Source organism: Chiloscyllium punctatum, chromosome 38, assembly GCF_047496795.1.
Source record: "Chiloscyllium punctatum isolate Juve2018m chromosome 38, sChiPun1.3, whole genome shotgun sequence".
NCBI lineage: Eukaryota > Metazoa > Chordata > Chondrichthyes > Orectolobiformes > Hemiscylliidae > Chiloscyllium > Chiloscyllium punctatum.
This window is the reverse complement of record NC_092776.1, coordinates 26,528,799-26,543,642: the sequence shown is the minus strand read 5'-3', so window position 1 is coordinate 26,543,642 and position 14,844 is coordinate 26,528,799. Positions and strand designations below refer to the sequence as shown.

Sequence of the window (14,844 nt, the reverse complement as noted above, 5' to 3'; positions counted from 1 at the left end):
AAATCACTATTGTTTGCAAATCCTTTCTTTTTCAAGAAATATCTTTATGGATTCTTTACCTGAATTTAAATTACTTCACACAATTGTTTTCCACGTAGCAGTATAATAGCTTATACTGGGGCAGTCTGCATGTATATAATTTATTGAAGTGAATTCTCAAGTAATTTATCCTTTAGCTGGAATATTTCTCTCAAACTGTAATAATGACCCAAAATAGCTAGAGTGAGGCTTCTGTGGTATGTGCTATGGGTTTGTTTACTATTATCACCCTTCAAACCATATTTTTGCACTGCAAATTGCTGGAAATGAAAGCTAAATAATGAGGCATTTGAGACCTCCGTGAATGGCAGGTTCAATAATCCATCTCCTTAACCAGTGAAATTAAGGATGCAGAAGGAAACGGCACAAAAGGAGATAATTAAGTCAAATGTTCAAAAATATTTTGGTTGGTTGGGAGGATAAAGGCAATAGGAAAGTTTTTCTTAAACTTAAACACATGAAGGACCTGCGAAATGTGAGACTTGAATTTCAGCTGTTCACTCTCTGTGCCTCAGTGAAGGAGAGTGGGATGTTAAGATCAGTAATTTCTCCATTGTGTTAAAATAGTAGCCCTAATTGTGTGGTGTAAGCAATTCACGTTTATGGCGCAATCCAGCAATTTCTTGTGCATGGTGGGGTTAATGGTGAAATCCTATTTTTGAGAGTCTAATGGAGCATGCAAATTGGCCCAACAGTTTGTAGCGAATCACAACTAATGATTTATAACTTTCACAGATTTGCTCTTTGTAAATGTGCTAACGATGGCATGCTCTGTGAATTCATCATTTTGTCATCAATTTATGGGCCAATGTATAAATTGACAAATATTTACATCCAACTGGACAGAATAGATTAATGTGTAGTATCAGTCTTCTACCAGTAGGTGTTGCTGGCAGACGTTAGAATTACTTGGTGTTCAAACTGCATGTCAGGGTCATTGTCCATATTAGTGCTTGCTGTTTCTTGACACCTCTGTTAAAATTGCAAGGTTCAGTTCATGCTGCACTGTAAAATGGATTTGAATACATACATTAACACCTTTCTTTCAAATTCTCTCGCTTATTTGCACTTAAACCTACACGTTGATTTAACATTTTATATACTTTCAACTACCTGTGTTGTAATGACTGGTCTGGTATGTATTTCTGCTTTCGTACTTCTCATCTAAATAGTAAATTAGTGTAAATTTCAACAGAAGAGCACTTGTAAGACTGCTTGTACAGAGGCTACAGAAAATAATGGCGAAATGTGCAGCTTTTTGTAGTTTGAGTCATAATTAAAAGTAATAGCATTCTGGTTATTTTACAGAATTGCTGTTAAGAATGGACAGGATCCCCATGGCTAACTGCAAGGAACTGTGCACACTGGAAGTTCATTAACTCAGTTGTAGTTTTTTCTCATTTCTATTTATTCTCTTTTTTAATAAATTTATTAGACTTGATTGTTAACATTTTAATGTGCTCTATATAGTGCGAATTTCGTATTCCCAATCCTATTGACGTGCTTACAAATCCTATGTAATTGTTGTTCGTACTGGTGTGCTTAGTATTGTTTTAGTTTCATATTCATTTTCTAAATTTCTGAAAGTCTCAATTTTTCAAAATTTACAGCTGCCCACAGTCCAAAAAGAGGGTAGAGAATTGACCATACCAAGAAAAATAAAGAATTCAGTTAACAGGCGATGTATGCCTTTTTTAATTCCTATTTTTTTTCTCTTTTCTGAATTTTTATATTTCAAATATTTGTGTGGCTAGGTAGAACACACATTATTAAAGGCTCTATATAGAAAATGCATGGTTAAGGAAAATTGGAATTGGAATTGTATTTTGTATTTCAGACTATTTCTCAGTTTAGAACTAGTGAGGGTTAGTGTTTTTTTTTAAAAAAATCTGTTGAAGAGTTCTTGGTTTCCAGTTCAGTATAATTAGTGAAACAGAGTTCAGGATACTACAGTTTGCATGTTTGCTATTTACTACTACACTAAAGGTTAAGTTGTAACAAAGGATAGAAGAATTAGTTATTATGGTGGGATTATAAAAATCCCTTTTTTTTTGAAAGTTGACTTGTGCTGACAATACAGTGTGTGTGGTTCCTTTTTTATTTTATTCAGGAGTATGTTTTATTTTTACTTATTCATTTCTATCTGTTTACACAGGGATGCTCGTGTTGTAAAAGACTTGGCAACAGGGAAATCTAAAGGCTATGGATTTGTATCTTTCTACAGTAAACTGGTGAGGTTTTCCAAAATATAATGCAGTTACTCAACAGTTTATCCATTAAAATGAAAAAGTTTCAGTATTTCGTTGATGTTACATAATTTAACTTTTGCTGAAAAACAGGAATACCGTTGGCAATTTTCATCCTGCATTTGAGGATGATGTAAGAATCAGCATCAAAAAATTCATAGTTTATGGATAACTGGGTTCTGATTGACTGGAAATGGAGTCTGTTTGGATGAGTGGTTGCCATGGTGAATGGGCCAGGAATTGGGTAACCCCAAGTTTTGATGAGAATGCAAAAGAGACCAGTTGACTCTGGTTCTGGTATTGTCATGTGAAATGCACCAGGTGCCAGTTGTGCAGCAAGTTTTTGTTGAGATGAACAGGCGCAATAATTGGGCATCTATTTTCTGTTTGCAGATAGAGCTGAGCTGACTGGTTTCTGAGAGTTGTAAACAAAAGCTTAGGAAGCAGCTGTTCCAAAGTGTATTCCCCACAGAACTGTCCTGACCAATCAATCAGTACTCTTTTTCTCAAGCAATTGTTGTCTCTCTAACGTTTGGTATTCCTGCATCTATTCTCATGGGTGCAAGACAAAGAGCTTTGGTGACGTGCCTCATGCAGTCAGAGCTATATAGCTTGGAAAGATGCCCTTCAACCCACTATGTCCATGTGGTAATCAAACATTTATTTACTCTAGTTCCATTTTCCAGCACTTGGCCCATAGCTTTGTCTACTCCTGGCATTTCATGTGTGTTTCTAATTATTTTATGAATGTTACAATGGCTCCTGCTTCTACTAACCTTTTTCAGCTAGGGAATCCCAAGCACCCACCACTTTTTGGATGGAAAATTATTTCTTCTTTTCATTAGAATAGAGTCATACAGTATGGAAACAGACCCTTCAATCGAACTTGTCCATGTTGACTTAGTTTCCCAGACTAAACTAGTCCTATTTGCCTACATTTGGCCCATATCCCTCTAAATCTTTCCTGTTCATGCACCTGTCTAAATGTGTTTTAAAAGTTGTAACTGTACCTGCATCTACCACTTCTCTGGCAGTTTATTCCACATATAAACCACTCTCTGTGCACAGAAGGTGCCCCTCAAATCCCTTTCTCCTCTCACCTTTATAAATATGCCCCCTAGTTTTGAACTCCCCCAGCCTAGGGAAAAGACCATTGCTATTCACCTCATTTATGATCCTCATTATTTCATAAACCTCTAAGGTTCTCAATATCCTACACTCTAGTGAAAAATGTCTCCGCCTATCCACACTCTCATTATACTTCAAGCCCTCGAGTCCCGGCAACATCCCTGAAAGTCTTTTCTGAATGCTCTTCAATTTAATATCCTTTCTAAACCTCCTGCCCTTACCTTTTTAAATTACCACTCTACTAAAGGGAAGTGTTTCTTTCCATCTGTCCTATCTGTGTCAATCATAATCATAACTTTGTATATCTCAACCTTTTCTGCTTTAGGGAAATCTATCCCAGCCTATGTAGTTTCTTTTCATAGGATGCTCCCTGGGCTGAAATGTTTTACCTGATGAGTCTCCTTTAGTGTGATCACCTATATTTTGGTGACCAGAACTGCACACACTACTACGGATATAGCTCAACTAACATCTTGAACAGCTCCATCATAACGTCCCTGTTCTTGTACTCAATGGCTCAAATACTAAAGGCATGGTTCTTTCAACAACAGTATTTTTCTACTATTTAAAATTCATAATATATAGTTATCACCTTACACCTGTCATTGATAACAAACTAGTCAATTATAAAGGATGCATTGGAGTATTTAGAAACTCATAATATAATCAGAGTCAAGGTTGACAAAGTTATTAGATTCTTTGAACAGATGACAAGCAGGATAGATAAAGAGTAAGCAGTGCAGACATATACTTTTGGATTTGCATAAGGTACTGCGTGTAAGGCTTCATAATAAGATAAGGGCACATGCCGCTGTGGTAATATGTTTGAATGAATTGGCTAACTAGTAGAGCTGGGATAAAGGAGGCCCTGTTCGGGATGGCGACCTGCAACTAATGGCATTAGTTCATAGTTGGAACCAGCATTCATTGTCATACGTTAATTACTTGTATGAATATACTATTGACATGTTCGTGAATTACACAAAAATAGGTGGAATGAGGATGGTGCAGTGAGTCTACAGAAGTGTGTAGACCAGTTAAGTGAGAGGGCAAAAACTTGGCAGATGGTGTATAAGCTGGGAAAATGTTAGGTCATGCTCTTTGGCAGGAAGGGTTGAATATCATTTAATGAGGAGAACTGTAGAAAGCAGGAGCACAGGGATTTGGGGGTCCTTGTGCATGAATCTCAGAACTAAAGTTGAGTAGGTATGATGGGCAAATGAGGTTTTTCTTCCAAAGGGAATGAAGTATAAAAATAGGTCTTGCTACAACTGTATAATGCAGTCGTCAGACTGTGCCTGGAATATTGAGTGATTTTGTTTCACTTAACAAAGGAAAGATTACAGATATTGGAGGCAGTCCAGAGAAGTTCAGTAGGTTGATTCTGGATATGGAAGGGCTTTCTTTGGAGAGCTTGAATAGATTAGACACCTCCTCATTGGCGTTCTGAAAAATGAGAGGAAGCCATATCAAAACCTGATATATTCTTCAGGGGTTTGACAAGTTAAATATGGAAAGTTGTCTCCCCTGTAGGAGAGTCTAGGACCAGAGGGCATAATCTCAGTAAAGATAAGGAATTTCTTCTGAGGGTGATGAATTTACCACAGAAAGCTATCAAGGCTGGGTTGTTGAGTATTCAAGGATGAAATGGACAGGTTAGTAATCAGTAAGTTAATTGTAGGATGTGGGGAAGGGGCAGAAAAAAGCTGAAAATGTATTGCTGGAAAAGTGCAGCAGGTCAGGCAGCATCCAAGGAGCAGAAGAATCGACGTTTCTGGCATGAGCCCTCCTTCAGTTGAAGATCAGACCAGCCATGAGCTCATCGAATAGTGGAACAGACTCGATGGGCCCATAATTCCATTATAACTCCACCTCTTCTATTTCTTTAAGTATTTCACTTGGATGTTAACTGCATTAAATTATTTTAATTTGAATAAAAAAGTACTTTCGTTGGCTTTTCTCCTTGTAGAAATAAGTTAAAGGAAGCTGTAGGTAAAAGTAATATCCTGTGCTTGACTAGTTTACCTTTTTGAGCTAATATATTTGAGATATAGAACATGTTTGAAATCAGTAATATTTGTGCTGAATTTATTTGCTAAAGTTAATTTATAATTTAAATCTATACCCATTTCACAACTTTGGAAGAATTGTATTCTCTTTAAGGAGTAGTAGATGAAGGACAGTATCACAGTTTTGTCTCAAATGATACAGAACTCTTAATGCAATGAAAAGTATCAGTATTAACTTTGAATTTTATGCGTGTTCATTAATGTATGGTTATTTATATCTAATGAAGTAAGACTGCATGAAGTGCACCTGTTTAAATTGAGGTCTCATTGCCTTATTTAGTTTTGCCGACTGCAATTTTGAGTTTATTTACAACAAAATTACTGATAAATGTGCAAAATGATCAGATTCTTGTTTACAGCTGTGTCGCTGAACTAGATACCATCTGAGGGAAGATTGGATCAATAGGTAGGTTGGGAGAATGGAATGGAGAAAAGATTCCAGGCATGCTAATTTAAAGGATTATTGTGCAATTTATGGCAGCTTACAGATCAACTTTGACATACTCGTGTTGTTGACGCATCCTCATGGCCCAGGACTAGTTAAGAGCAATGGAATTTTAATTTAGCTTCAATTTGGTAATATCACTTCACTGTACACCACAACTACAATTTCAGATGGAAAATAACTTTTTGACTCTTGGGTTAAGAGTAGTAGAGGATATTTTAGAAACAGTGAAAATTTGATCTATTCTTTCAGTAACAACTTGCATTTCTGTGAAATTTCATTATCAGTACAAATTACTTTGATTTGAACTCTGGAAAACTTAACATTTTTCTGTTAAATGAACTTCTCAGTGGGCTTCCAGATAATTGCAAAAATTCTGTATTCACAAATTTCTGACTTGGTTGTCACCCCTCTCAATTACTTACTTATCATTTTTTGGAGTAAATGTCTCCATGTAGCCTAGAATCTATTATCTTAAATATCTTGTGTGTAAAGTAAGGGAACCGGTTGACCCTCGAGACTCTTCTGTCGTTGAGTAGGTTATATCTGTAATCTTCCTCAACATATTTGCTTTCTCTCAAATCCTGATTAAATATTAGTTAACATTTACTGAGATTGATTGATGTCTTATGGCAGTAAAAAAGCAAATAACTAATTTTGAGGAATTGATGCTTCTTTTGGTGGAGATTTGTTTTGACCTGTAGATTTAAGAAAAAAATCTTGTCAGTAAATGTGTTTCAGAACCAAGTTTTTACCGATGTTTTTCCTTTTGTAGGCATCGGTTGCTAAATTTATAAACATTGATACATGAACTGTTCCATTGATGCAGTAGAATTGGAATAGTTGAGTAGCATACAACCGAGAAAGTGTACTGCATTTTTGTCTCCTTTATCTATGTTTATCTGTGCAGTGTAAGGTTTGCATGTAACTCTGTCTGCACAATTAAATTTGTGGTTGAATTTTCATTATTGGTAAACATTGTGAACCCAGAGTTGGATAATTATTGTGAAAAGCAGGATTTATACCACTCGTTTACCTGTGTCCATAGGATGCAGAAAATGCAATTGTGCATATGAGTGGTCAGTGGCTGGGAGGCCGGCAAATTCGAACAAACTGGGCAACTCGCAAACCACCAGCTCCGAAGAGTGCACCAGAAAGTAAGTCCCAAATCAACGTTTTTGTTACTAAATGTTTTTGATATATCCATGACATTAAACTATCACCTACATTTTTCATTGAATTGAGAATTTGTTCACCTTGAGGTAAAAATGTCAACCAGTTGTTTAAAACTGGTGTATGAACTTTGCTGACTTGGTTATCCCTATATTTTTTAAAAATTATTTTGTAATAAATTCACAACCATTTAATCTTTTTTGCAAATTTGATCAATGTTAAAGGGTTTATTAATCATTTAGCAGAACTTCCTTGCAAAATAGTCTTGGCTTCTGTTAGTGCACCACATTCCTTATGAAGTACCAGGACCTAGAAATTAAGTTTGAGTTCTGTAGAGTGAATGTGCAGGAGGATTGCATAGTGGCCATTTCAGTGCTCATTTTCTAAGACATCAAACCACATCATTATAGGCCATTTAATGGTAAGAAGAATTTTGAAGTGAAATTAGTTTTTTCTTTCTGATGAGAAGATAAATAGGAACAACCAACACACATTATAGCTACAAAGATTGTCCTTGACAAGTTGAATGTCAGTCTTTTAATGGCGATGGTTTGTGGGGTAAATGTAGAATATATTGAAGGATGAAGTACAAAATTGGATTTCATAACCGGAAGGTTATGGACAACATTTTAATATTTCTGCCCACATAAACCAACTTATAAGGATTCAGTTCAGAAGATATTTCTGTTCTTGTGCATGCTGATGATTTTCGTATAGGCCAAAGGAAATGATATCCAAACTTGACGACTTCAAATTGGAGTTGGTATGTAATTTTAATGCTGGTAGCACATCAATGTAATGGAGAATAAATCGGTGCCGTCAGGTGGGATTCTTAGAAAATAGTTTTATGGGAAAATTGGAAAAGCAGCTGAATTGAGGGTGTGATTTGCTAAGGAGTAAAACTGCTTGCTGTTAAGAACAGCACTTTGTCTCTCTGTTTTGAAAGCTATTGGAATATTGAGTTTTTAAGGCAAGAAGGACACTATGGGCAGGATGGAAGTAAGGATGAACCTGGAAGACTTGCAGTTAGACTACTATTGGAAATTTTGGCTTCACACCAAGGATTTTGATGTAGGGCTGGCAGCATTAATTAACGAGAATACTGCGTGTTGTTAGGAAACAAAAGTGGAGTGTAAAATGAAGCTTCATATATTAGAATTCATAGCTGATTTTGTTAAAAATGCATGGAGTGGATAGTGGCTTTTGAATGGAAGGCAGCATGAATTGAAGGTTAAATGTAAAAGAATTTAGGCAGAACAGGTTTTTTTCAAACAAAGGTGATGAGACTCTAAAGTTTAAAGTCATGTCTCCAAAATATTAAATAGTTAAATTGTAGAAGTAGAAATGTGGAATTGGGACTTTTGCTCATGTACCAATAAACACCAACTTGAGCTATTTGAGTCCATTTCTGCTTTATAATTTTTCTGATGTCATTCTCATCAATTTTCTTTAATTTTCTGTCCAAACTCAACCTGCTGGCCATAAAGTTGTCTTTATGCCCATTGCGCTCTTGCATCTCTTTTTGAAAGACACAGCATCAATCATACGCCACACTATATCTATGAATAACACAATATCAAAATAGGACAAAGGGCTGTTTTTTGCACTACTTATAGCCTGCATGCAGTGAGGATAGCAATTTACTTTCCCATCTTCCAATTCAGTATGGCAGTTTATGTATAAATTTGTTTGAATGCATAATTTTCTTTTAATTAAATCATAACTGGGATGTGAACTTTGGTATTCATTGTCCTTGAGGTAATGAGTGTCAAGCTGTCACCTTGAACTGCTACAATACATGTGGTACAGTTGCATCAACAGCAGTGTTAGAGTTCCAGCATTTTGATATCACTAACATTTAAATCAGAGTAGTGTGACTTGGAAGGGATTTTGATAATGTTCCCGTGCACCTGCTGTGCTTGTTCTTCAAGCTGATAAATCTCAATATTGCAGATAATAATGGGGGGGACATGGTCATTTAAGTTGGTCGGGGTCATCAATCTGATTTTATTCTTAGGCTTTTTGAATGGTTGGTGTAGGGTTTGTGATAATATTTTGGAAGCTAGTTAAAATTCATCTATGTTGTTGACTTTGAATGCACATGACCATACTGGGTAAGGGAGGCAGATTTCCTTCCCTCAAAGACTTTGGTAAAATACATGAGTTTTTACAATATACTGGTAGTTTCATGGTTCTTGTTACTAAACGTTTTATTTCAGCTTTATTTTATTTCGTGAATTTAAGATCCTGTTGCCATGTTGGGCTGTGCACTCACTGTGCAGTTTCATTAGTCTGGGCCTTTGTATTGCATCGCCAATGCTAATGGTGAGGTTGAGGAAACATGTTTCTTTTTTTCCTTTTTACTTTGCAGGTAGTTCTAAACATCTAAAATTTGAAGAAGTAGTAAATCAGTCTAGTTCTACAAATTGTACGGTCTACTGTGGAGGTATTGCATCAGGCTTGACAGGTATGGTCAAATTCATGTTAATGTATAACGTATCAATGTTTATCAAAACAATATTTGGATATTGTAGGACTAACATTCTTATATTTTATAATTCTTAAACTCTTATAGAACAGCTTATGCGTCAGACTTTCTCACCATTTGGACAAATTATGGAAATCAGAGTTTTCCCAGAAAAGGGGTACTCATTTGTTAGGTAAGTCCAACTGTAACACTACTTGTTTAACATTAAATATTTCTACTTAGTGATCACCAATTCTTAAGATTTCAAGGTGGATCAGCAGCTTTGCTGGTTTTCATGAGCTGCAGTCCAGTGAATCTGTTCACTAAAAGTACTTAGTAAAAACATGAGTTAGTCTCCATCTACCCAGCACTGTATCCTGGTGTAATAATTGAATTCATGTTACTGCAGGTGTTTATTTTAAGATGGTTACTCTGAGATCAGTGAAATTATTATCACTGCCTTTATTTTGAAGAGCTCCATTTTGATATTTTACGTAACACTAAAAGATACTATGTCTCATCCCATTGGATAGTACGTTGGACCTCCTCTTCAATTAGAGTCATACAGATATACAGCATGGCAACAGACCCTTCGGTCCAACCCGTCCATGCTGACCAGATATCCCAACCCAATCTAGTCCCACCTGCCATCACCCAGCCCATATCCCTCCAAACCCTTCCTATTCATATTCCCATCCAAATGCCTCTTAAATGTTGCAATTGTACCAGCCTCCACCACTTCCTCTGGCAGTTCATTCCATGCACGTACCACCCTCTGTGTGAAAAGGCTGCCCTGTAGGTCTCTCATGTCTTCTCCCCCCCCCCCCCCCCCCCCCTGCCTAAACCTATGCCCTCTAGTTCTGGACTCCCCGACCCCAGGGAAAAGACTTTGTCTATTTACCCTATCCACACCCTTAATAATTTTGTAAACCTCTATAAGGTCACCCCACAGCCTCCAATGCTCCAGTGAAAACAGCCCCATCCTGTTCAGCCTCCCCTATAACTCAAATCCTCCAACCCTGGCAACATCCTTGTAAATCTTTTCTGAACCTCTTCAAGTTTGACAACATAATGATGGACATGGATAGGATAAGTAGACAAAGTCTTTTCCCTGGGGTCGGGGAGTCCAGAACTAGAGGGCATAGGTTTAGGGTGAGAGGGGAAAGATATAAAAGAGACCTCAGGGGCAACGTTTTCATGCAGAGGGTGGTATGGGTATGGAATGAGCTGCCAGAGGAAGTGGTGGAGGCTGGTACAATTGCAACATTTAAGAGGCATTTGGATGGGAATATGAATAGGAAGGGTTTGGAGGGATGTGGGCCGGGTGCTGGCAGGTGAGACTAGATTGAGTTGGGATATCTGGCCGGCATGGACGGGTTGGACCGAAGGGCCTGTTTCCATGCTGTGCCTCTCTCTGACTGTATGACAGTCAGTAGTAGGCACCAATAGTTGTGGCCATTAATCATCCTGGCGTCATCACAGGCACTGTCTGGATTTACAGGTGAACAACAATGAGTTACCTAATATTGGCATATTGTTACTCCACAAGCCAGTACTTTCTCAAAAGAAAGCCTTACAATATTTGTGGAGTACAATGCTGGTGTACATGTTTTTTTTGATGTTGAAGTGTGCAAAACATGGATCTTTAGGGTGATGACACATTTTGAATGAATGTTGATGAGCTACACAAGCTTGAGTTAGCTTACATTATGTTTGCAGGTTTGCCACTCACGATAGTGCTGCTCATGCTATAGTATCGGTGAATGGAACCACCATTGAGGGCCATATAGTTAAATGCTACTGGGGCAAAGAAACTACTGATTCTACCAACAAGTATCAGCAGGTGAGTTGGTTACTAAATAACTTGCGCTTACAACAGAATATCAGACCTTTGATTTCATTCCAGAGTATTATGAACAGCTAATTTGTAGTAATTTCATCACCTCTTCTTTTATTCAGATGGAATTTACTCAGCCCTGGGGTCAGTGGGGTCAGTGGTATGGCAATACTCAACAATATGGTCAGTATGTGGCCAATGGTTGGCAGGTGCCTCCTTATGGCATGTATGGTCAAGCATGGAATCAGCAAGGATTTGGAGTAGAGTAAGTAATTAACTGTATTAGTGAGTTTTGAGAAGATTTGTAGTTCAGGTTGAGGTTCTGGATGTAGGTTTGCTCACTGAGCTGGAAGGTTCATTTTCAGATGTTTTGTCATTATACTAAGTAACACCTTCAGTGAGCCTCCGGAAGAAGCGTTGCTGATGATTCCTGCTTTCTATTCATGTGGTCGGGTTCCTTTGGGTTGGTGATGTCATTTCCTGCTATTTTTCTCGGGTGGTAAATGGGATCCAAGTCAAATGTTTGTTGATAGAGTTCCAGTTGGGATGCCGTGCTTCTCGGAATTCTTGTGCGTGTCTCTGTTTTGGCTTTTCTTTGGATGGATGTCTTGTCCCAGTCGAAGTGGTGCCTGCCCTTATCCGTATGTAAGGATACTAGTGAGAGAGGGCCATGTCTTTATGTGGCTTGTTGATGTTCATGTATCCTGGTGGCTAGTTTTCTGCCTGTTTGTCCAAAGAAAACCTACATTGGACAAACAGGCAGAAAACTAGCCACCAGGATACATGAACATCAACAAGTCACAAAAAGACATGACCCATTCACTAGTATCCTTACATATGGATGAGGAAGGACTCCACTTGACTGGGACAACACATCCATCCTAGGACAAGCCAAACAGACATGCATGAGAATTCCTAAAAGCATAGAGTTCGGGTTGGGATGCCATCAACAAACACATTGACTTGGACCCCATTCACCACCCCTGAAGAGGGAAAAAAAACAAGAAATGACATCACCAACGCAAACATATAAATAGAAAGCAGAAATCATTAGCAGCGCTTTGTCCGGAGGCTCACTGAAGATGTTACCTAGTATGGTGATGAAATGTCTGAAAATGAACCTTCCAGCTCAGCGAGCAAAACTATATCCATTAACTGTATTAAACGATTAGAGCTTGCAACTGAGGTCAAACACTTGCAGACCCAATTTCCCCATGAAAAGTTGTTTTCCTGTAATTCAACCTGTGAACAAGAGCAGTTTTGTAATTGTGCCTTCTCCTCAAGACCCAATCTTGAGCTATTTTATCTGTAATATTTAATAATATTTTGTTATTATTGGGAAATTAAGCTATTGTAATTTAGTTCATGTCCAATTCATGTGCTGTAATCGTCAAGAAGTTTTATAATTAAATTTATTATGATTTTGTTTTCTTTGCAGTCAGCCTCAATCTGCACCTGCCTGGGTAGGTGGATTTAGTGCTCAGCCAGCACAGGGACAGGGTACAGCTGTGATACCTAACCAGGCTGGCTTTGGGATGGCAGGTTACCAGACGCAATGAACAGGGACTTGTTCTATTTACCTACAAATGTGGAGCCCAGAGTTTTCTATTGATGAAATATCAGAATATTCGCTGACACCATGAGTAAAATATAGACTATTTATTTTAAAGCTGAATATTTTAAAAATTCTATCACAGCTGAGCTCATGGTGAAGGATGTGAAATGTTTCCCAGTTCTGCTCTTTTTCTTTGTTTTGAGATGGGGAAGGTTTTGTTTGGGGGGTGGGGGGTATCATATAATCTGTTAACTTGTTTTCAAAGAGTGAAGTAATCGAGAATGATGAATTTATTTTGAAAATGAAGTGCTATTGTGTATGAATTCAAAAAAATAAATACAGTGTTAGTGGGAAAATGTCAACCAGACTTTTGACAATCTTTTCATTTAGTTGAGCATTCCACAACGTTAAATTCACCCTGTGTCATAAAGGGAGTTTTGAAGCCAGATTTAATGTTCAATACACATAAAATGATTGAATTTCATATTGCGATGGACCAACTGGCTGCTGTTTTCAGGGAAGTTCTAGTTTATGGCCATCCTGAAATGCCAGAGCACCACCATAGATTGAGATGAATCACATTTAACGTTGTACTTCAGCTTTCATCTTTTGTTACTACCCAACGGAAAGAACACCAAGTCCAACGATAGCAACAGTTTCTTTTTTTTTTAAAAAAGTGTTGCACTACACACACATTAGGAAACTGAGAAGGGAATATTGGCTCTACTTGGACTGCTGGAGTTCCTTGTACTGTTTTGGCTATATTAAAAATGTGCTCTACCTTCTTGCATACACATGGACATATGAATTATTGAGAAGATTACAAATGTAAATATCTATAGATAGCATTTAATACACCAGTATGATTATTAAAGCATGCTCTAGTGTAAAGTATCACAATTCCTACTTTGTGTCAGTAGTTAAGAATTTTTTAAAAACTGTTCAATTGTACAGTACTGAAGTAGTAGGGTACCCAGAATTTGCAATGTATGGCTGTGTTTCACAAGAGTATGTTAATATATCTTTCCTACTACATTTACGTTGTATGTAAAAAATCTACAAAGTAAATTTCAAACTGAAGCCTTAAATTTTATTTCTTCAGGCTGCTTTAGGCATAGCGTCACTTCCTCTACTTTTCTGCCTAATTCTGTTGTAGTTAATCAATATCATGCAGATTTATTAAACCATATAAAATTAAGGCAAGGTTGAGTAGTTACATAATTTCTTCAGGTCATCAGAAAATGGAGTGCTTTCAAGTCTAAAATTAAAATGTAAAAATACAACAATCATGTCAAACCAACTGTTTTAACTTTAACAGTAATATGTGCCATTTGTTAATTGCAGGTGCAGTGCAAAAATCTGTACCATTAATGAAACTTCATTTTAAAGATATTTTTGAGTGGTTTGCATGTTGGTGTGTTTCACATTTGTAAAACAATGCTTGCTCATTTGAGAGTGGAATGGGTGGATTATAAAGATTTTGAAAAGTAATTGACAATAGGTATGTCTGGATTATTTCTTCTGTATCTAAAATAAAAGTGATTTAAAAAAATAAACTTTTTCTTATGCTGTCCATTTATTTAGTCAAAACTACTTATGAAAACCAGCTTGTTTCGATGACAAAAATAGCATAGGAAGCTTGTGGGGATTTAAGTTGTTTCTGCTAATTATTTAAAGCCTTGGAAGAAACCTCAGTTTTTGTTTTAAAAATCAGACACCAAATTTGAGGTTTTGGAGATTTGTAGCTCAGGTTGTGGATCAGATTGACTGTTTGCTCACTGAGCTTGGTGGGTTCTCAGTTGTTTTGTCACCATGCTTGGTAACATGATCAGTGGGCCTCTGGTGTTCTGTCCTGCTTGCCAGTTATGTATCTTGGTTTATTGTG

General features: G+C 37.2%; 1 protein-coding gene across 4 annotated transcripts in view; it reads left to right on the top strand.

Moving 5' to 3' along the window:
• tial1 (TIA1 cytotoxic granule-associated RNA binding protein-like 1) overlaps positions 1–14,515 on the top strand; it is a 40,495-nt gene extending 25,980 nt beyond the window's left edge. For 3 of the 4 annotated variants that reach the window (XM_072557449.1, XM_072557447.1, XM_072557450.1), the window contains 7 exons: positions 2,195–2,270; positions 6,976–7,084; positions 9,472–9,567; positions 9,676–9,760; positions 11,287–11,410; positions 11,527–11,669; positions 12,843–14,515. In XM_072557449.1, the coding sequence (XP_072413550.1) occupies positions 2,195–2,270; positions 6,976–7,084; positions 9,472–9,567; positions 9,676–9,760; positions 11,287–11,410; positions 11,527–11,669; positions 12,843–12,963 (754 nt within the window). In that variant the 3' untranslated portion in view covers positions 12,964–14,515. Of the gene's footprint in view, positions 1–1,649; positions 1,723–2,194; positions 2,271–6,975; positions 7,085–9,471; positions 9,568–9,675; positions 9,761–11,286; positions 11,411–11,526; positions 11,670–12,842 lie in introns of those variants that run through there. The other variant, XM_072557451.1, reaches the window with a different exon arrangement.
• The last annotated feature ends 329 nt before the right edge of the window (positions 14,516–14,844 follow it).